General features: G+C 43.0%; 1 protein-coding gene across 3 annotated transcripts in view; it reads right to left on the bottom strand.

The window, feature by feature from the left end:
* Window positions 1–20,647, bottom strand: part of dnmbp (dynamin binding protein) — a 34,428-nt gene extending 13,781 nt beyond the window's left edge. For 2 of the 3 annotated variants that reach the window (XM_061809987.1, XM_061809988.1), the window contains exons 1-4: window positions 20,323–20,647; window positions 11,230–11,384; window positions 10,908–11,030; window positions 6,902–9,001 (exon numbers count right to left, since the gene is read on the bottom strand). In XM_061809987.1, the coding sequence (XP_061665971.1) occupies window positions 6,902–9,001; window positions 10,908–11,030; window positions 11,230–11,374 (2,368 nt within the window). In that variant the 5' untranslated portion in view covers window positions 11,375–11,384; window positions 20,323–20,647. Of the gene's footprint in view, window positions 1–1,104; window positions 6,739–6,901; window positions 9,002–10,907; window positions 11,031–11,229; window positions 11,385–20,322 lie in introns of those variants that run through there. The other variant, XM_061809990.1, reaches the window with a different exon arrangement.
* Between the last annotated feature and the right edge of the window lie 2,242 nt (window positions 20,648–22,889).

The following is a 22,889-nucleotide window of genomic DNA, read 5'->3' as shown; positions in this document are numbered from 1 at the left end:
AATGGCGTCAGCTCTCAAATGAAGTCCCCTGTGTGTGTCCGCGGACAAACACGCACTCGCACACACACACAGAGCGAAGGAGTCAGGAGCAGCGCTAGCCGGTGGCTGGCACCAGACAGACCCCCGCCATCCACTCACCATGCTGACGCTAGGGATTAATACCCAGGCTCCTGAAAGGGGGCCGTCGCGGACTGTTTGCGGAGCTGTGCATGCTTGTCTAGGTGACTGGGGGAGGGAGGCTGTGTGTGTGTGTGTGTGTGTGTGTGAGTGGGAGGTGGGGGGGGCACATGATTCTTCTTGTCAGACATAAATTCAGGCCCGATTTGGCTCTCTCTTTTAAAATACTTCCATTAACACACACAAACGCAGACCTTCAAATGGTCTTGGTGGACAATTTGTCAGGACGCTTAGCAATCAAACTCGGACTTTGACCAATTTACAGTATTTCCTAGTATATAACAACTAAAATAATACCATCACTGTGGTATTTTGCGAAAGATAATTTACCTTTGAAAAACTCCATGACCTAAGATAGAGTTACAGTTAATAAACGTAGATTCCCTTTCTCAAGAGAAAAGGCAGAGAAGCTTTTTATGCTAAGCTAAAAGTGAACACACGAGTTACGGATGAAGACCTCCTCAGTAAACATGGTTACTACCTCAAGGGACAATGGCGGCAAAAAAGGAAGAAGCCGCAAAACTAGTTCCGCAGGTCCGTAGACCGGAGAAAATGACTGTCTTCCTGTGGATGTCTGATGCTTATGTGGACACAAACACACATCGGTTCATGAACAGGCATCTTGATGTGACGCATGATACTCTGGCTACTTTGTTTGGAAACCTCCAGCATCGACGAGAGCTCACGTGATAAGAAAAGGGAGTTGACTTCTTTATCCTGTTTTATCTCCTGAGTTTGGAATATAGTTTGTCTCCAGCTTTGTTTTCACTCTGTGGAGATCAGTTTTTAGTATCTATGTGTTGCTTTTAATCAGTCCTTGCGTTCATATTTTTTGATACGTTCAGATGAGACCTTACAAACATTGAGATGACACTCTTTAGAAAACAGAGAGGACATTCTGTCACATGACAACATCCAGGTGTTTACCTTTGTTTGGTTTCCTGTTAGTGGCGAAGGGCGAGTTTCTCAGGGAGCTGGGAGCCGTCTTCCTGTAGAAGCTGTTGCGATCAAGAGAGCCCACGTAAACAGGCTTCCGACCACGTTTTGGACCAGCCTTCCCGGTGCTTGACTCGTATCCTTTTTCCTGCTCCTGGCTGTGTCGGTATATAATAGGATCCTCAAACGAGCGCATTTGCCTGAGTGCCAGCTTCTTGTTTTGCTGTTCGACCCATTCCTCACAATGTGTCTTGCGATGTTCTTTTGGGTATTCCTCGTAACGCGAATCCACAGATAACGAACGCAAATCTCGATATCTGTCTCTAGGTTTATGGTGGGAACGTCCTTCATCTCTGGATTCGTAGGGGGCTCTTTCGGGGAGGCCTTCATTCTCATAACCGTAGGGGTCGTGGCGCTTATAGTGCTCCTTTGCTCTGTGGCCATCCCTCTGTCTGTGGTCGTACCACTCATCTCTCCACAAATCACCTGACTCCTTGTATCTTGAGTAGCGGTCCCTCTGTTTATCACCGTTGCGTTCATCCAATTCAGAGTCATACTTTCCCCTTTGTCTATAGGAGTAGTTTTCTTCGCTTCTTCGGTTGTAGACTTCCTTGTCTTTGTAACGCTGTTCTCTGCGATCATATTCATCCTCTGAATGTTGTTCATCGTAGTTATCTTTGTGTTTTCGCTCCCTATAACGGTCCTCCTCTCTGTATTGATCTTTTTCCCTATAGCGCTGATTGTCAGTGGAATCATAGTAAACCCCGTCTTGAGTGTAATAACGATCACGGTCTCGGGGATCGTCCCTGCGACCATCGTCTCTGCGTGCATCGTCTCTGTCAACATCGTATTTGCGAAGATCGTCTCTGCGAACATCGTCTCTGCGAGCATTGTCTCTGCGAACGTCGTCTCTAATAGTATCGTCTCTGCGAGCATCGTCTCTACGAGCATCGTCTCTGTGAGCATAGTCTCTGTGAGCATAGTCTCTGCGAGAATCATCTCTGCGACCATCGTCTCGAGGAGCATCTCCTCTGTGAGAATCGTCTCTATACGCATCGTCATAGTATTCTTCGTATTCCCTTTTGTACCTGTCATGATCCTTGAGATCATGTTTGCGATGTCTTCTCTCTTCATAGTCATATTTTCTGTCATCATAGCGGTCATGGTTTCTTCTGTCATAATTCTCTCTGTACTTATATTTGTCTTTATAATCATATTTCTCAAATTCTTGATGACTCCTTGGGCCATAACTGTCTGAGTTATGTCGCCGGTCTCTTACTCTATTATCTCGTCTTCTGTCCTCATCCAATTTGGCATATTCTTCTTGGCTCCTGTTGTCCTTTTCTTGAGGCACTTGGACGCAGTCATGGTCATAATCCTCTGGACCTTGGTAAAAGCAATGTTTGGCTTTCCATTCTGATATCCTAACATCTAGGTGACCATCCTGTGAACCTGGATGGTAGTAAACATTCTGTCCTTGAACCTTTTTGTCTTTGAAAGGGGACTTTTGTTGCTCGTCATATTCCCACCTTGTTTGGTTGCTCTGTGCTTGGTTGTCCCATTGTACAGGCCACGGACCTGCCACATGCACGGGAGATGGCACTGCTCCTCCTACAGGGACCGCTGGGCCTCTCTGCAAAGGCATCATTCCGGCATGCAATGGCATCGGGCAACCAGGAATTGGAACTGGGTTACCAGGTATTGCTGTCATCATGGCTTGCTGCGGGTGGACGGTAGGAATGACCCCATAGCTGGGATACACAAGCTGTTGCTGCTGAAGCTGAACTTGGTGGAGTTGCTGTAAATGTTGAAGATGAGCCACCCTCTCTCTCTCCTTAGCCCACCCAGCATCCCCCAGCTCCTCCACACTCTTCCCCCTCCTTACTGGAGCCTCAGGAGCAAAGTTCCAGTCCACAGGCGCAAACATCACAGGGTTTCCATAAACCACCGGGCTTTTCATGCTTCTTCTTCTTTCGATCAGCCTCCCAAAGCTGATGCACTTTTGTCCTCAGTGAAGTTTATTCCTTTTCGTCAGATTCCGGCATTCCGTTACAAACCACCACAGGAGACTCCACCTGTCAGGCATTTTGTTGAGCAACTGCCTCTCACTTGTTTTCTCTGTCTCCTCTGCATGGCCTCAGCAGGACTGCCTGACCCAAGCGCCTCCCAGCTCTCAGTGTAACTGAATTATCCCCTCCCTGCTGTCATCTCAGCGAATTGTTGAAGGGAGAAGGGCGGGTGACTGAAGGAGGGGCCTCCTTGGGTTAATGATTCAATCGAGTCACATGAGTGGAGGATTAGACTAGTCGCCACTCCCACTGTTTCAATTGGCTCCTACTACTGTTTCCAGGAAAACAATGTCCCTGGGGACAAGTCTTTGATGGAAGACAGAGACAAAGTCCACAATATTACTGAGTCAGACTACAGAGATTGGCACTGAGTCTTTCCCCCACTGCTATGAACATTCCTTTATCGTTCACTCTTTCCTGTTTACTTTGTTGTGCAATTTCCTGGTCACCAGGTCATTGATGTTAGTTGTTGCATCTTGCAGTACCTACACCGATGCTCCTCAACAATGAAGTGTAAACAGAGCGAGAAGTTCCCAATATGACACTGTAACAGTTTTGACCTGTTCGAGAAGTAATCCTTCTAAACACAATGACAAAGTAAGGAGCTACTAGATGTTACTATTAAGCAATTGGGTGCATATAGCGAATGAAAGATGCACGGCTGAAAAAGCTGAATATGGAGTACACAATAAGCTATTGTAGACCACTGTCCTCACTCTCAGAGACGACCTCAAACTTTTATGTGTGAGAAAAAAAGCTGAGGCCTATTCATAAAGCTCGGGTATTGTACCTCCCTCCCTCCTCCTGTGCTCTCAATCTCAACTCGCTATTAAAGAGGCAGCCACTACAATGACTGGTTTAAACACAACATAAACACACGGGAAGCACCAATTTCAATTTATCAGCAATTTAAAAAAAATCTCTATACTGATAAGAAACAGGCACTGGAGGTTTCTGTCAACATCTTCACCAAGACTCATTAGGGGACGTTTCACAAAGTATAAAATAGTAACAAAATCCTTTGTAGATGTCTTCTACTTGCGTAAGACAGTTTTGGTGATCAGTATTAGAGATCTCAACTTTCAGATCCAAATCACGACCGAAACTGTTTAGCAGGAGTTAAGTGTACATGTGTGTGTAAAACAGCATTCCTATGGAGGTGTTACGTTTATGCAAATGAAGTTGACGCAAGCTCAGACTGAGTAAAAGGGGTAGTGATGCCCATGTAATAAGACCATGGATCAAACTGTCTCCCGTCTGAAAGTGTCCCATTTTCTTTGGCTAACTGGAGTTGCCAAAAGATCTTGAGAACGGCGTTAAATACATTGGGCGGCGGTGTCATGGAAGCCGAGAAGGGGGCGTTTTAATCGTGGGGTTTTAAAAGAATTAAAGCAGGCTGGAGGTCAAAGAGTTTCAAAACAGAAAAAAAAAAGAGAAAACAAAGACAGTTTAGGAATGCTGTTAGATGTTCTTTACACATTTAGAATAGTTTCATTTCACAATGTACTGCAGCCTGACTTGGATGTTTCAGATACTTAAAAAAATGAGTGGTGCTCAGAAATTGCTCAGAGGAAGCCAGAACTGAACTTGCTGTCTGCCTTAGAACAATAAGCTGCCATTGTTTCTCAAAACGTCACGTTCCGGTCCACGCCCTGCGGAAGCATGACAAAAACACTTCACTCCTGGAGTGTGTGTTTGTGTGGATTCCAAACACGTTTGCCGCGAAAACGATCTTAGCATGATAAGAAGACGCGTTTCTGTGAACTGAGCAATAAGTGGGAAACTGAATATGACTATTTTAACAAACTACCACCATAAAAACTAACATGAAAGATGACGTGGGTAGGGATTATGAAATGATATTTTGCTTTACAGGAAGGTGTGAAAATTCCTGTCTAGTGATGAGTGATGGGTAACTATGCAGGCACTTGAACAGGTATGTGCCATTAAATTCATTCCTGTCATTGACAGACAGTATCATGGATTGGCACTATTGAATAATACGTTCAGTACACAACAGAGACCCAACACAAAAGTTGGATCACAATGTGATGTAGGTGTTCCCGTGTAGGTAGTTCATTAAGAACGTCCCAAACGGATTGTATCTAATTGGGACAGTCGTCATCCAGAGTTTATTCACTGTGTGTGATGACAATGACAGTAATTAGTTGGAAAACATCCGCATGAACAGGAAACCTTTGCACGGGTGTTGAAAGGAGGGCACTCTGTCAACTCGCTTGCCTCTACTCTATCTCAGATCGTTCTTGGCTCTTATTATTTAACAGACAATTTGGTGATTCAAATAAAAAAAAAATCAAATACGCCATCTCCAGCTAGTGTGGAAATCAATACAATGACCATAAATACATATGTACTATCAATGCCCGACTGAAGAACATGACGTGTCTTGTGGAATGTTTCCTAACTGCTTTTAATTTACCAGTGATATGCAACTAGTCTACTGTAAGACATCATCAGGAATGCTGTGGGGAAATTATACAATTTCATCTACTGTGTACACTAGACACTAAATAATTACCGGTAACCTGTGTGCAATTTTTGTGATATTTTTCTTTGGTGTTGTGTTGGGATTTATTTATTTTTCTTTCTCTCTCTCTCTAATTCACAATACGTGCCTTGGTGCAATAACATTTGGGAAACACTGAACTCAAAGAAGCCTAAAATATTTAAAACAATTTTTATATCCCACAGTATGGGAATAGCTCCCTTAATCAGTAATAAATGGAAGTGCATGTTTGACGATGCCGACTGTTCTACCGGTCTAAAGAGCTGTAAGCATACAGCTAATGTTATCATGCTCTGCTCTTGAGCAATACACATCAATGGTGAGCACTACATTAGACTGACTGTCAACATTCTCCATCTTACCTGCCACTCTGCTGGATGTGCTCGCCTCAGAGAGTACAAAGAAGTATGCCAGTGGCCGTGTCATGGTTCTCCACAACCACACTTGGGATCCCTTTCCGAAGCGGCCCATGTTCTGTTCTCGCTGCCCCTAATGTGTGACTTCGCTCTCTATTCCGTTTGCACAGTTTGTAGATGTAAGGAAAGAGTCGGGGAAAGGGGGCCGAGACTCGCACTATGTGCAGGATTGCATCTTGTACCTATGTGACAACACGTGGGGCTGCCTAATAACAGCTCTGGCCAACCAGATACAAAGATAAGTCGAAGACAAGCAAAAAAACCTGTCACTAAGACTAATAGACTTAACAGAAATTTACCAGGATTATTATTTTTTTTTTCTGGCAGGTCTAATTTACCTGCGTAATCTACCTGTTGCCATTCATACAACAGTGAAATAGCTTTGTGTTCAACTAAACGGGCCCAGTTTTCCGTAAAAGAAGTGAGTACCAGTAATTACATTTGTGAGTAATTCGGGGGTGGGGGGGTCTTATCATTATTCCAGCATATATACTTTTGGTAACATTGTAATGTAAAATATGTGCCTTATCTCAATAATGGTTAGGAAACAGGTTTGACCCGATTGCCTTGCCGTGATTTTCTGGCCACTTGGAGCCAGCAAACAATCAAATACGATGTTCCTGTGAAAACAGCTGTTAGGCACTAATTTGGGACTAAAGCAACTAATTTGCAACATTTTAAAAGAGTAAGACATCTTGATGTGTATTCTCCAAGAACATCTGAAAAAATGTGGATGTTCAACTTTAGCTGTAGCTCCATTTAAGTAAGAAACTTACCTTGCAACTGCTGCTGCTCTAAGGCCAACGTCTCCAACGTGTAGTTGCAGAACTCGAGGTTTTCCATGACTTGCATGCGGGCAGTCTCCTCCTCTTCCTCCTCTAGCATAGTCCTGAGTTCTTCAGCGGTGTGCGCATATACGTCCATGTCGCTCTCCACTTCTTGTAGCCGTAGCAACAGATGGTAATGCTCCTCCTGGTCCTCCTCTTGTTGGCTCTCCAGCTCCATCTCCAGATCCTTCTCGGCTTCCAGCTGGAGTTCGACCTCGTGTTCTTGGGTGGCTGCGAGTCCGCCGAAATCTGCTTGCCCTTCAGGTATTTGGTCAAAGAGGTTTACAGTTGGCTCATCAGAGGCAAAGAATATGGAGTTGTTGTTGTGGACAGAGTTGGTGGGTCTTGGCGTGGGTGGAGGTGGACGTGGGGCAGGACGCGCTGGTCTGCTCACCGGTGCAGCTTGGGGACGAACGACTCGCGGACGAGGAGGCGGAGGGCGGAGGGCCCTACGTCTCTCCAACGAGGAGGAAGCAGAGTTGGACCCTAGGGAGTGTGAGGAACCCCGGATGATGTCGCTCTCGTCGCTGTAGCCCAAAATGGAGAAGTGTCTGGAGATGTGAGATTGCTGGTTGGGGCCGGCGGAAGCGCCCGAGCTGACGCTGGTGTCGCTGCACGACGATGTCAGGCTTTTCTCGAATTCGAAAAGCTGTTGGGAGAGTTTTGCCTCCAAGTCGCCCGCAGACGTCAGCAGGCTGCCCAGGGTGAGGGATGTTGGCATGAAGCCGTTAGAGCTTGAGCGCACCTTCTGCTGGGAACGGCAAGATTGGCTCTTGGTTTCATCTGCACGTGGCTTCTTCTGTTTATGGTTCTCAACAAGACTTACCAAAGCTTGTCCGAGCGTTGCACTTCGGCTACAGGCGGAGACACCATTCCCTGCCCAGTTTCGTGTGTCTTTTGACAAACCGGAATGCGTATTAGGAAGAGTTAGGCTATGAGATAATTTTGGTTGCAAAGGTCGGGTGTTGCCGTTGATATAGTTTGTCTGTTTTGCGTTCATACGGTTTCTTTGGCTGCGCGCAGGCAGGCTCGGCCGAGGAGGTGGGATTCTAGGCCTTACTGGTGGCATAGATTTTGGTCTCTGTGGTCTATGATCTGTCAGGCCAACAGGTCTTTGTGTTTGAGAGCTGGGCCTTGTGCCTGAATCGCTCTCCCTTCTGCTTTCATTTTGAGTCTCAGTAATCTTGCGTTCACTTTGCCATCTCTGTTCTTCGCACCTCTCAAAGTAGTCCAGGTCCCATATAGTATGATCTTGATAAGATGCCAGTTCCAGGCTGTTCCCGTTAGGGAATGAAGGATCCAAACTGTTTCCCTTCTCTTCTTCTGGTTCACCATTATTTGTTTCCTCAACCATTTTGGGCCCGGAGTCTTCTATTTTGACAAAACGGTGTGGAAAGATCCCTCGCCGCCCTCTCAGTTCCCCCTCCAGCCAACCATCTTCCAGGGTGTTCACAACACGTATGCGGTCACCCACATCAAAGTCTAGCTCACCAGGCTCCATGGCTCTAAATTCATATAGTGCCACTCCATAAACAGCACCTTCCACTTCTCCATCTTCTTCGACCAACTCTTTCTGCTCCTCTACCTCCACATCTTCCAAGGCATCTTCTTCAGTGCCCTCTGCTGCGTCGTCGTGCTCATTGCCTAGATACTGGGAGTCCGCCAGCTCCTGAGGTGATCGAAGAGGATTTAATAGTTCCACAAAGCCCTCTGGGAAGATGCCCCTTCGCCCGTCCAGCTCTCCCTCGTACCAACCCGGCTCGGGCAGCCCAGTGATGATGATCAGCTCCCCCTCGCGGAAGTCCAGCTCCTCGTTGAGCTGCGCATGGAGGCTCATGAGAGCCCGGGCCTGGCCGAGGGCATACGGTGGGAGGTCGGAAGCCTGAGCCTGGGCTGAGCGCTCGGATAGCTGCCTGGAGCGGCACGACAGGTTCAGCTCCTTCACGCAGGATGCGGGGAAGACACCACGGGATCCCCAGGCATTGCAGCCGTGAAGCCAGGATTCCCCAAGGTCCATGGACTCCCCTGTCTCCCCGACTACCACATCACCTGTGGAAACAAAGTTTTTCATGACCTTTAGATAGGGTTAGATTACTTTGACCACCAGTGTAAATCTTGGGAGTTTAACAGTAGTATTCTTGCCGGTCACTTCAGTCGTAAATATTATGCATAAAAGGAAACACACAAATGAATATTGTGTATTTTAACTCTTTTACAAGTAAAGAGAGTCAAGCCAATCAAATGGTTTATTCTGACTAGTTATTCAAGTTCACAAAAAGTTCAGGGTGTACAATGCTTCCTGCCCGTAGATAGCTGGGATAGGCACAAGCACTCGCTTGTGAGGATAAGCAGCTCAGAATGGATGCATGCATATTCAAGCTCATTTTTTTCTTTTCCATTATTTACTGTAATTTGATAAGTTTTTGATGGCTCTTCTGAATTATATGTTATTAAAATATATTTGAGAAATGTGTTAGGTACTGAATAGCATGTAAAAAAAATAAAATTACATATTAATTGGAATTTTTGAGAAACACAGGACTGGAAGAAAGGATTTTCAAATCCAAGCTTTAATTTATTTGTGTTATTTTTCTGTGGGTCTGTGGACCGAACTGGTCATCTACATGTTATGGGGGTCACATTCCAGCTCCCCACAGCTCCACCTCTTATTGTGTCTTCAGGCAAAACTGGGACACGGCCAACCAGAGCGTGGACATTCCTACCGGAATTGAACATGTCACAGATAGCCAATGAGGACGATTTCCTATTATGCAGGAAATGTCCTTTGCTGTCTATTCAACAAAAAAATACGGTAATTATTGTATATTAGCCATGGCGGGTTTGAATAAAATATTATTTGGGTCAAATATTTTGTCAGGCACATCTAGGACTACAACTACTGTAACCGCTAACACTTTGTTATTTAAAGGACAGCATTTTTCCCAATGTGAAGAATCTTTGCAAACATCATTGTATTTAGTCCTAAGCGTGTTGGGGAAAGACTCACACACACAAACGCACGCACACAATTAAATAAATAAACAGCTCATATCATTTTGTTGAGATAATTCAGGGAAACCAAAAACTCAACAGGGGAGTTCACGCTAGCTTCAGTTAAGCATCTGATGACATCTAGTGGGGAATTTGGAGAGGGAGCCTGACAGAAAAGAGGAGACTAATGCGGGAAACACACGTACCAACAATGGGGCCAATTTGAGTAGTTTCTCTCCCTTGCAATTTTGTGAGTGATTATCCTGTGGTGATGAATGTGTTCAGTCATTTTTCCTCCCCAATCTGCCCTGAAAATGATCGGGGCCAACAATCGGATATATTAAAGTCATTCAATGTCTGTTCTCTCTGTGGCTCTCATTTCTCATGTTCCTACGTTTCCTACTTTGAAAACATATTAAAAAAATGTTCGCTTAGTATAAATCCACGATGTGGCGGAGACAATGATGAACTGTGATATCATGGGGGAACACTAATATTTTTTAATACTACAATTTGTATTTTTCTTTGTATTTACCGTCAGTAAGAACACAAAAGCCACATTTTTCCATGTCATTTGTGGGGTCTGTCACAATTTCAAAATTGGTTAAAAAGTTAAAGAATCGGTAAGTGTGTGTCCCGCTTAGGGAGGCTAAAGTTTCCGGGTCCAAAATAAATCAAAAACAGTTTACCTTGGTCCAGTGACATCAAACAGTAGCGCTATGCCAAGTCAGGAAACACCATTCATTAGAAATCATGTTGGAATACAATCAACAATCTTTTTTTAACCTCTTCCAACTCATTTTCGGGCTGGCAGTACACAACACTTCGTACAGAATATTTACAGTAATATCATTTGAGTTTTTTAAATTTTTTTATACTGCCAGTTCGAAAATCCATGTTAATTTCAATTTAATGATCATGAAGTCAGGCCTTAAATTCAAATGCTAAAATTCTAATTCCATACCTCTCATTAAAGAAAGATTCCCCAGTTCCGTAGAGCAGAAATCATTGATGCACACGTACAGTCGGTCCCCAGGCTTGGTACTGGGAATGGTAACCTCTTCCACAAAGGTGCTGGGAAACTGACCTGAAGACACCACATCCAGGGGAAAACCCAACTTCCTTAGTTAACATGATCTTTAGTCATTTCAGTCATATTATGAGCAACTTCAATGTTTGCAGCAGACAGACAAATGTATTAATATCCCCTCCGTAGAGTCTACACCGAATAGCTGAAAGCTTCCCTCAAGATCGGTTTAGACTAACCCTGCCTGCCGACAACTTACCGGTGACGCCATCTTTGTTGCCGAGCAACCAGAACTCATCGACCACGCCGAGCACCTCGATGACATCGCCGGTGAAGAGCGGCAGCTCCTCGGAAACGCTGGGGAGGAACTCGAACACGGCGCGCACCAGCGATCCCGCTTCCATTACTCATAACCTGCATGAACGGGGAACTCGTGTCACCATTTTGAAAGACACGTTTGCACGTACACAAGATCCTGGCCGGCACGTGAGAACTGCGTTGGAAAAGAAATCGGCAAGCAAAAAAATAACAAAATGTGTTCATGAATAGCAACCACTCTTCTACATAGATCAACTACGGAAGACAAAATATCTTTGAGACAAACATAGGCAAGGACACAAATGTCATCGGACTAAGTCACTAATTCCAGATGGCGATGGCCTTGCCGAAACAGACGGGAAATGAGAGACGAGGGTTGCAGTTTCCTCTCGAATCAATGAGGCCTCTGTTCGGAACGACGGAAGAACAAGACTCCAGATCTATTAAGTGCTACCTCACCAGGGAGTTACCTGAGCTCAGGTTCTGCTGGAGGGGCTTGGAAAATGTGACCGACACAACCAGGTGTAAACACGTGAGGTGAAATACTAATGGTTGCATGAATTAAGTTTTTTTTTTAACAGACAACTGTTTCAACTGTGTGTACACAAGCCTATGACTCCGTTTTTCCTCAATTAACCATTTTTATAATCGCACTTTTTCCAGAAGTGAAGTTCCTCTTTTGGGCTTAATTTTTTTTAGCTCAGGGGTTAAAGTGACACCTGGTCCTTCAGCATGCATGGGACATCTTTCAGAACGTGATTTTTGTATATGAAATCAGGGGGAAAATCTGTTTCTTTGGGCCTTAAGTTGTGAAGTCAGGCAATCACAATGGAGGTGACCAATGTGGAAAGAGCAAGCAATTAAAAAAAATATATATATCTGGCCGTTTCTGTCTTTCTCTTTTTGTATTTCAGTATAGGTCTCAGTTTCCTGCTAATCGTCACATCACAAGAACAAGAAAAGTTGCATACCAGAAGCTGTGACCATCCATGCATGTCCATGCGTGCAGAAAACCCAACTTCAATCATCTTTGAGTGTTATGATCAAGACTCCCAGATTACCGTGGAAGGGAGTGCACTACGAGTTGCAACATTTTCAGTAAACATGCCTAATGCGTTTGGCTCAAGAATGTCACGTGTAGGGAGCCAAAAGAAATGTCAGACACAGACCAAGAATAATCAGGCGGTTTCGTTATTTTACACAGTGCGTAGTCCTAAGGACAAACTGGCCAATTGAAATCACAGTTGTGTTCACCTGGACTTGTAAAGGACCGCTGGGCTGCTGCAGCCACTTTCCGCCGGCTAATCCTGAGATCTGCATGTAGCCAGTCAAGCTCCTTATTGTTATTTATGGGTCTGGGTGAGTGTGTCACAGCGTTGCTTGGCGACTTTTACGCAAGCCTGAGGAAAATGTGATGGCGCTTTCGTCTCCGGCCGTGCCGAGTTGTACGTTACAGTTGGAGTTCGACGGACGCGTTGGAGAGCGTCGCATCCAGTCACAAACGAGCACACGACGCTCCGTCCATTATGACGGAAGCTGACAATCCATAGCAAAAAATGATAAAGTGTAGGGCACGGCCGAGGCAAGCTCAACTGCAAAAACATCGTAGTTCCTTTTGGCAACCATTGGCTTGCCGTTGGAGTCACACGCTTTAATGCAGTGATTCCCAACCACTGTGCAGAGGCAAAGTATCCAATTTCTAATTTATCGATCAATGCCAGTGACGTTTAATAGGAAGGCAGAACTGAAATGCTCACGATTAGCAGTTTTAAAACCAGAGGTGCAAGTAGTTGACCGCACCCCCAAAAATGTTGAATCGCTTATATTAATAGCTTAAATCGTAAATTCATTTTTAAAAAAAACATTACATACATTACCATTTAATATAAATATCTTAAAGATTATTTGTTCAGCTAGGCAAAAACACAGATGTGCTACGAAAACTCCCACCGGTAACGACACGGGCTAAACCTAGTTTCTCCCCAACATACAAAGATCTTAAAGACTCGTAATTTAGCACTTCAAGATACAACTTTTGATACCAATTACTATTTTCTATTACAGTACTTGGGGCTTTGTTATCATTTTGTACGATGTTATCACAAATGTAAGTGCTTTTTGTGACATATTTGTTTGGTGATCATGTATGGTGTATGGACAGTGTTAGAGAAAACACTTTTTTGAGTATGTAACTTGCTTCTAAAAACAATAATGAAAAGTACCAGATGGAGGCCATTTTGTTTGGGAAGAGAGGGGATAACAGTATCTCGATTCAAAGACAAAACAATTGAACAAACTTGGTAGACTTGCTTTGTTCTGAAAATTCAACCTTGACCAAAACAGGTGTGTCCCCTCTGGGATGGCTTACAAATTCCTGATAATGAAATGAACTTTGTACATTACCTTCTCATTCTTTCCTCTCGCAACATGGAAAGGAAATGAATGAGAGAACCGGCAGTACCAGTGCTAAGCCTCCAAAGTGGACCACAAGAGTAAAAGAGACGGTGTAAGTGTGGGCCACTTGGCACTGCCATGCACTAAGTAACAGTATTACGCTTGACAGCTCGGTCAACAGCTGACAGCCAGAGAAACTCTCACATATACGACAGCTGAGAGTGGGACAAACCCCCAGCTGTCTCTGCTTCAGGGACCATCGTCGTCACATCGCTTTTTTACTAGAGATGCACCGATAACTACAAATACTGTTATTTGACTACTCAGCAATATCAAGCACCAATATTTAATAATCTCATCACATCTTTGTGCAATATGTGAATTGGTTGCACCCAGTAAAGTTGCAGTTGATTCAGTCTCAACAAGGTTGTGGCCTCAACAAGAATGGAACCCCAACTGAGGCCTACAACTACACGTAATTCATCTGGGCAGCATGTAAACCATGTGATCAAACCATCCATCCATCCAATATTTTTATTTAACTCTCCATATTCTTTAATGTCTTTTTATCAGGTTTACAAGCTCATTTCGATGGAAAATGGCCAGGATGCCCTTTTTTAAGGTATTCCAGTTGGTTTTTACACCTGGTAAATGGGATGGACTGATTTCTCATTAATATTTGATATGTAAATAAGCATTGCACTTATTGGATTGATGTTATTCTCAATTCAAATATGGAATATAGCTTTGCTTTGATTGGTCTTTAACAAAATCAAAGCATTTGCGGCATCCAGTCATATCAGACAGTCATACAAAAAAAGCTCATCTTTTTGTACAGTCATGGCTAAAAACACGTGCGCCAATGGGGTGCAATTGCATGTTTAATATTCTAAGGTTTATATGGGATAAAATATAAATTAATAACTTTTATTTAGTCAAACACCTATTTGCAGTGTGAAGGCATGCAGAAATTCAGCAGTTGCTGACAGCCGTTTGTTACTGACCTGACAACCAACAATGAAAACACAACTCTCACCCCGTTCATCCCCAATTCAGTATGCCACAGTGGCAGACTGGCACACACGCGTATAATGGCAGAAGCCTCTGGAGAGGGCTCGATTATGTTTTGATACCAATTGTTGACTGCGCGACTTGCTCAATCAGACTGCTGAGTCGGCTGGAATTCAAAACAATACCCAAACACAGCCGGTGGACTGTTCTGGATATTAAAAAAACAACAACAAACAACTAACAAACGGTGGGTTTTCAGCACGTGCGCTGTGAGGTGGAGGGTAATGTGGGCAGTCGGGGGTGGAGGTGGTTTTTGGTTGGAGCCGTCCTGACAGCTGTCAAGCAGCCCATGTGGTTTCCTCACTGAGTCAAACATCTCCCTACTGTTCATTTCCTTTCTTCTCAACTCAGTTTTAAACAAATACAGCTGCAATACAGAGGACACACTTCTAAGCTCCAATAAAACAAATGTTAGTCATCTTTTTTGAGTGCTTCAAAGCCCGACAAAGGAAACAGTCCACATCATGCCGACTGCGCCTTTAAAGCAGCTACAATAACTGATTTTTGCACCTCTAAACAGTCAATGAGACTCAGCTCATTATTTAGCTGTCGTCTGCCTTTTTTTTTTGCCTTGGGCTTGAAAAAACCCACCGTGTGCCACCTACTTGGCAGCACCAAACTGACATTGATCAACACCAAAGGCGAATCTACAGCCAAATGAATTATTGCATGTCATTACGAGATCTTTGGCATTATCATCCCCATCATTTGAGATCATCTTTACTCCAAGCCAGAGTTTTAAGAGTGCATTTCAGGGCGATGATGTAGCATTTTGTGACCTCAGCCATTTGGACGAAACATCTGGCTTGCTGAGTCGAATGCCTGCAATCAGTAAAACAATTCAATGAGTAATTGGGGTGTGTTTTCATTAAATATTGACTGGAGAACTGTAAAATGGAAATGTTTAATCACCAGTGGTGGCGTTCCAGCCAACGGGGCCTTCGCTGCTACCCATAACACTATCAGAAGCACTCAACTAGATCAACAAACTAAATTATCAAATTTGCTCCATGTAGTTGTATTAAGGGCGGCAAGGTGGCTCAGCTGGAAAGCGTTGGCCTCACAGTTTTGAAGTCCCGGGTTCAATCCCAGACAAACATTAATTGGACACTCTAAAGTGTGATTGTGAGTGCGGCTGTTTGTCTCTATGTGCGCTGTGATTGGCTGGCAACCACTTCAGGGTGTACCCCGCCTCCTGCCCGTTGACAGCTGGGATAGGCTCCAGCACTCCCGCTACCCTCGTGAGGATAAGCAGCTAAGAAAATGGATGGATGGATTGATGGATAGTTGTATTAATACATTCACTGTCTATTCTGCTTCCATTAGGTGTGTATGAGATTTTCTGTGTCCAATCAGATTTCACCCTATTTAGTCTACGCCATGTCAATCTCATCGGTCCAAGGTCTTCAGAATCGGTAGTTCTAACTGATACAACTTTGACATTAACTTGAAATTAGCAACAGAATTGTTTCCCTAATAACTTAGATTTCAAATCAGTCCTCACAAGGCCAATGAGTTGAACCGCGAGCAAAACGTATTACCGACTGAGCAAAACGTGGTCATCTTAGCAAATAAATATTGATTCTGAACTGTTCCAGATGATGTACACAACCAGTCAAAAGCTTAGAAACCTTCTCATAGCATTTAAAGAAGAGACTGTGTCCAAACTTTAGACCGGCAATGCAAGAGGCAGTTTTATATGTTGTTTTATTGCCTGTTTGAAGAGTATTACTGGTTTAAAAGGTGGATTAAGTTGGGAAAATCCCCCACTGAAAAATCAAGGTACCAAATGCGAGGTCCGTCACAGGTAATTGGACTGTGAATTTAAGGAAGACAACATGTCTTCAGAAATGATGAATCATTCTGTTGGATGTCTAGCTGGAAATAACAGCGAGGGGATGTGTCTCCGAGGCTACAAAGATGAAGGAGGAAACTCGGGGTGCGTCCGTTGGAAAAAGTTTTCATCTGTACGCAGCACCATCCGACTCAAGAGTTTTCAAATCTGGCGAGCAAACGTCTGGGCATTCCACAATAGAATGCCAAAATCTTGCACGCTCTTCCTACTCGTTTCCATGTCCATTCCCAAGCACGTGTTGAATATAAACGACAGACACACACAACTCCGTGGAACCCCTCCTTTGCGTAAACATGAGCTCGGATGTCTGCGCTCGCATCGCCACGGTAACGGGGGACCGTGTTTGAAAAAGGCAGGGAGGGTTTTCCGAAGGGTGCCCGCGGGTACGCCGCGCCCTTCGAACACGGCGCAGGCCCTAATAGCTTGCATATGAGCTGTTACGTAACTCGTCTTCTCCTCTGGGTGTCGTAATCGGGACATGACAGCGGAGGCATCATCCCATTCAGGAGGAGAAAATGTGCGAACGTGTGGATTGTGATCTGTTCAGATTAAGAAACAATTGTTTCCACTGGAAATAAATGAAAAGGGAAAGGACTGTTGTCCGCGTTAACGCTATATTTACGCTACAGGCCATATTTTAACTGATATTTTAAAAGAAAGACAGCCAATGTAATATTTGCACGTTAAAGGTCAAATCTAAACACTCTTTCGACTCTTTTTCTTGCAATGGACGGCGAACTAAAAGTTGCAAATATGCCAGGTGTGCCGCGGGTAAGTCACATATTTTACTTCAGGGTTCAAAAATGATTATTTCTATACATTTATCTGCGCCAGGAAGACCACTGAAATAACAGTACAGTATAAGCTTTGTCTTCAACAGGCCCAAATGTCGCATTGATTGGGTACATTTTTGAGTAACTTCAAACCATTATTTTTGGAGTACCGGTACATATAATTTTTTTGGGACCTTGTTTTTCCTCAATAAAGGTTAGGGAAGACTCAGCTTCAGTATCAAGCAGCTGACTTGAGCAATCTGCTCCGATGTTTTCACTTTAAATGTGAGACCGCGTACTCAGGGAGCGTAACTTGGGGCTGCTGCAAAATACTTTACCCTGAGGCGACTACAAGTTATGCTTTGCAAAATGGATGAAAGCACCACGTGTCGTGAACCCTGTTGCAACGTCTAACAAAACAGAAATGAAGAAACAAATTTTATATGTAACAACGGTAAGTATATTTGTCATAATATAACTGTATTTAGTTTGTTTTTCTCCTAGTTGTCATATATTTGATAGTGGCATGATGTTCAGCATTACCAGTCACAACTGCATGACCTCTGTCCAAGTAGATTTTGAAAATGAAATTGAGTGTTTTTTCATTCTTGCTGTACAGTATTATAAAATGGATGGCTAGGAAAATCAAAATTTGTATTGGAATGTGTTACATAACCCTCTTTGGACCAAATAAAATTTTGCAGAGAGAAAAATCAGATAATTTCATAAAATGACACACTTAAACTCGATAATATTAAACCTGTTGCAAATTTGAAACCCCTGCCCGGAAATGGTTAATCTGCACGTTGATTCCAGTTGTAAAAATGTTTTCCTTTGTTAATTTTGTAAGATGGGTTTTATTCTCTCTGTGCAGTCATAATGTAATGACAAGTCCTTATTTTAAAAAGTGTTGTATTTGAGTAAAGATATGCGACATTTGGAAAAAAAAAAAGATCAAAGAATATCCATGCATCCATTTTCTTTGGCGCTAATCCTCACAAGGGTCACGGGGAGTGCTGGAGCCTACCTCGGCTGTCAACGGGCAGGAGGCAGGGTACACCCTGAACTGGTTGCCAGCCAATCACAGGGCACATGGAGACATACAACAGCCGCACTCACAATCACACCTAGGGGCGATTTAGAGCCTCCAATTCATGTTGCATGTTTTGGGGATGTGGGAGGAAACCGGATTGCCCGGAGAAAACTCACGCATCACGGGGAGGACATGCAAACTCCATCAAACCCGGGTCGTCAGGACTGTGAGCCCAACGCTTTACCCGCTGACCACCATGCCGCCAATCAAAGAATATGTGATAAATAAGTAAAAAAAAAGTTTAATCACAAACACAAGAGCGAAAGGCATTCTCAAGTATCGGTATTGAAATGGTGCATCCCTAAAAATTCAGAGGTACCGCAACATGATGACTCAACGGAGCGTGATGGGAATAATGCAGTCACAGCCTTGATTATCATCCAAGTAAAATGCTGTTCACGCTAAATTATTACAAGCGAGCTCCCCTTAAGACCGCCGCCTGGAAAAACATTCACCGGTCAAAAAAGGGAGCGGGAAGCGACCCTTTTCCCACCACACGAATCACATGAAGGAACACACATGCTTGTCTTACATCATGATGGATTAATTCGGCAAATTTACAGATCCTGTCTACAAAGAACACGAGAAAAACGAGAGTCCCTGCCGGTTCCTCGCGACGATAACTAACACTTATGATCTCCACAAAGTGGCCATTTATAGGCTTTCAACAATGTATCCAAATGCACATAATTACACGTTCACGCCGGTTTTATTGGAAAACCCAAAGCCAAATCTGGGCCCTTCAAAGCTAAGCATCTCCAGTTCCTTTGCCAAAGAGGCCACTGGTGGCGCTGAATAATTCAAACCTCACACAAACACCTCAGTTACGAACTGCACTGACACTTATGCAAATCCTCACAGTCAAACTTGCAAAGACAGGTACATATAAGCAGATGTAACTCTATTATTATTATTTTTACATTTTCGCATGACTACAAGATAAAGCTTTGTGGGTGAGCTGGAGCCAATCCCAGCAGATTTGGGAAGAGATGGGCAACATGCTGGACTGCTTGCATAAAGACATTCACTTCTTAAAAATGCAGTTTTTGTTTTCATAAAACATATCACTAACACCCATTCCATATTGCTGTTACTTTGTACATTCAAACATTCATGACGCTGCTACAACTGTACACAGAAGTATTGTACTGTATTGTACAACATCTCTGACTTCACTCATACTTTACATGGACTGCTTCTATCTGCAATGCCACTGCAGAATCTAGTATCGTTTAGTACAGTTTTTATATGATTTATTTTCATTTTAGAGTTGGACCCAAATATAAGAAGAAGAAAAATGAAAAAGGTGTTCATTTTTGGAGCATTTTGAGAACCTCGAGGCCTGCGAGGGCTCAATAAGGCGAGAATTTGGAGAGCATCAACAACAAGTGACGGGTGAGGGACAGCAGGCGGATTATTGGGTCTGGAGGACTCCCGCTGCAGGTCATCGCTCATTTAGAGGAGTTAAATTATTGTGCTGTGAGAGATCATCATGCAAACCAACTGGAAATGATCCAAATCCACTTCACTGGTCGGAAAATTGCAAATATGCTATCTTTAGCTATCTATGCCAGCAACATATAGGGACAGGCAGAATAAATAAACCTTCTTCCACGAGATGGCAGTCCGTTTATAACTAATCTATGAGCAGTATTTCTGTAATTTTGAGCCCTTTTTTGTTTGGCGGTGCGGCTTGAAGTGTTTCTTACGGAAAATATATGCCTTGGCTCAATAACGGTTGGGAAATGTATACAGAGACCTCATAGTTCAAAGTCGGACATTAAGCATGTGTTATTACAAACATACACACACTAAAAGACGCATGAAACACCATGTTTTAAGTCTCACCTATTTGGATGATTGAAGTCCAGAGGCAATCGACGACTTTTAAGATCCAGGAAGCCTCACGAAGCAACTTTTTTTTTTTTTTTGCTCAGCTCGTTGATGATGTGTTGGCACTCGTGTCCCCCCCACCGACGCAGCCTCGGCGACTACACTACCCACAGCTTGAAAACAAAGAAAAGGAAGCGAGAGCATAAGCTACGCTTTATTAGCAAAATCATGTCGGCGCAGTCCCCGTTCTGTCGCGGCAGAATCAGCTGTCATCTGGTCAGACGTCAGAGGTGGCGGAATTCAGGCGAGCTCTCTCAGCGTCTCCGCTCTCCATGCCTGCACTCTGTCAGAGCCCACCCACTTTTTTCCAATAGAAATCCCGTTAGGTGCCCCGCCTCGATGCCTGACTGAAAAGAAAGAGAAAGTCCACTTTTCCCAACGAGCGGCCTTACGTGGCCCCGCAGGTTGCCTCAAGAAAAATAAAGTAACCGCACGTAGTTTTACATGAATTAACTCAGATAAAATTATGAATTTTATACGTATTATGTTAAGACATTGATAAGAAAACGACTGTTAACGTTTCAAGGCACTAGTTTTTTTGTCCAAGGTGAAGAAAAGTATGCTTTGCTATTTTCATTTAATGCTAAAGAATGCTAATGCTAATAAACAGCTAACTTATTTTTAACTAGTTGGCGATACGGTATCGTTTTAAGTATTTTTTTTACAAGTTATATTTTAACGCTTAGTTTTAATTTATATTTATAGATTTGAATATTTTCATGTTGTGGTTGTAATTCACATTCACTTTGATTTAATTCGATCTTCGGCGAGCTTTTATATTCACAACAAAATATTAATATTTATTACTTTAATTTAGGTGTTTAACATTTTTTAACTTCTTTTCTTCAAAGAGCTTCCTTTACTTCCTGAATAAGAGAAGACAAAATGCACTTTTTCCGGCAACCACTGTACGGTCATGGCCGGATGTGTTGCTGAACTGTACTTTCCTCATATTTTTCATGTATTTATTTTTTAATTATTATTATTATTTTATGTTGCCTTATACCCTGTACATAGCAGCCCGCCTATCCCATGTGCCAACATGAGTGCCATGTTGGAAAGGTCAACGTTTCCCTCAAATGCTATGCATGGTCATTGAAATTAAGTTGTAACTTGCTCATTTCTCAAACGATATTTAACATACTATTTAAAAACACAACGACAACCTCTTACGTGTGAACTTTTACCATTTCCAGTTCTATTGTCATGATTTTTTTATGGCATTCTGTGCACCCAAATACTGCACAATGTACAGACATCCTTGGTGTTTTGGTTTTCTTGCCATTCACAAACATTGAATGTGCTTGATGACTTTGTTTAGTGCTGGTGGAGGCACCTAGCTCAAAAGTAGTCTGTTGTATTTATTACACATTACTTTTATGTCTCTAAACATTTTAATATTGAAATGGGTATGTTTATTTTAAAAACACAATTAGTGCTTCACTCTGTTTGCGTCCATAATGCTGATAAACCCATCCATTTTCCAAATCACTTATCCTCACAAAGGTGGCAAGAGTGCTGGAGCCTATCTCAGCTAACTTTGGGCGAAAGGCAGACTACGTACTGAAGTGGTCGCCTGTTACTCACAGGGCACACGTCAAGACAATCACTGAGCGAGAATTGAACCCACGCTGCCAGCACCAAAGTCAGGCATGTGCACCTCATGAATTTCCATTATTTTTTGCAATGCAAAACACTGACATTTTAAAAGTACATTTTCTTCTGCTTTGAATAGAATGTTTTAAGAAAAAAAAGGCATAATTGTAAAAAGTCTGAGTCACATAATCATTATTTTTTACCGCACAACCCAGAACAATTCTCAATCAGCCATTTCTTAAATGTGTTTGTGAAATGAAAGGCTATATGTAGATTTTGCTGATTCTGCATGACAGCTTCCTCATATGTGATCTTGTATATGCAAGAACAATGGCAGGAAAAGGAGCCCAATCGCAAATGTGGACATGGAAATGGCAGAGATTTAAGTGACACTAAAACCTACGCGTGGGGAATAATAAACAGGCGGGGAACTTATGAAGATAAAAGCGTGAAAACAACATTTGAACTGAAAAAAAAAACGTATAACACTGCAATATCCCAATCAAGGACACCTTAACACACTCATACATAGTTCAAAACTATGTATGCCTAAATAAACAAACTTGAGCGTACCACAGGATATACCACACCCATTGCATGGTGGGATAGGCTCCAGGTTGCAACAACACTGCCTAGGATCAGCGCTAATAGACAACAGATGGCCGACCATATTAATACATTTGTTTGGAACAAAATATGAGAAAGCAGCGTGCCTAAGTGTATTTTTAATCATAGTTTAAAGCGCATTTAGAATTTTTCAAACTTTTTATGAATTAATGGATTTTTTTTGGGAGGTATTTGTTCAGTATTTTCAAATTGTTTCTATTTTTTCATTTATTATTATTATTTTATTTTATTTTCCCCCTTTTTTGTCTTTCCTATGGTTACATTTTTTTCTGTGCACTTATGATGGCCTTCAATTAACT

This window comes from Syngnathoides biaculeatus, chromosome 22 (assembly GCF_019802595.1).
Source record: "Syngnathoides biaculeatus isolate LvHL_M chromosome 22, ASM1980259v1, whole genome shotgun sequence".
NCBI lineage: Eukaryota > Metazoa > Chordata > Actinopteri > Syngnathiformes > Syngnathidae > Syngnathoides > Syngnathoides biaculeatus.
The sequence above is the reverse complement of the archived record's forward strand: the minus strand, read 5'-3'. Positions and strand labels throughout refer to the sequence as shown.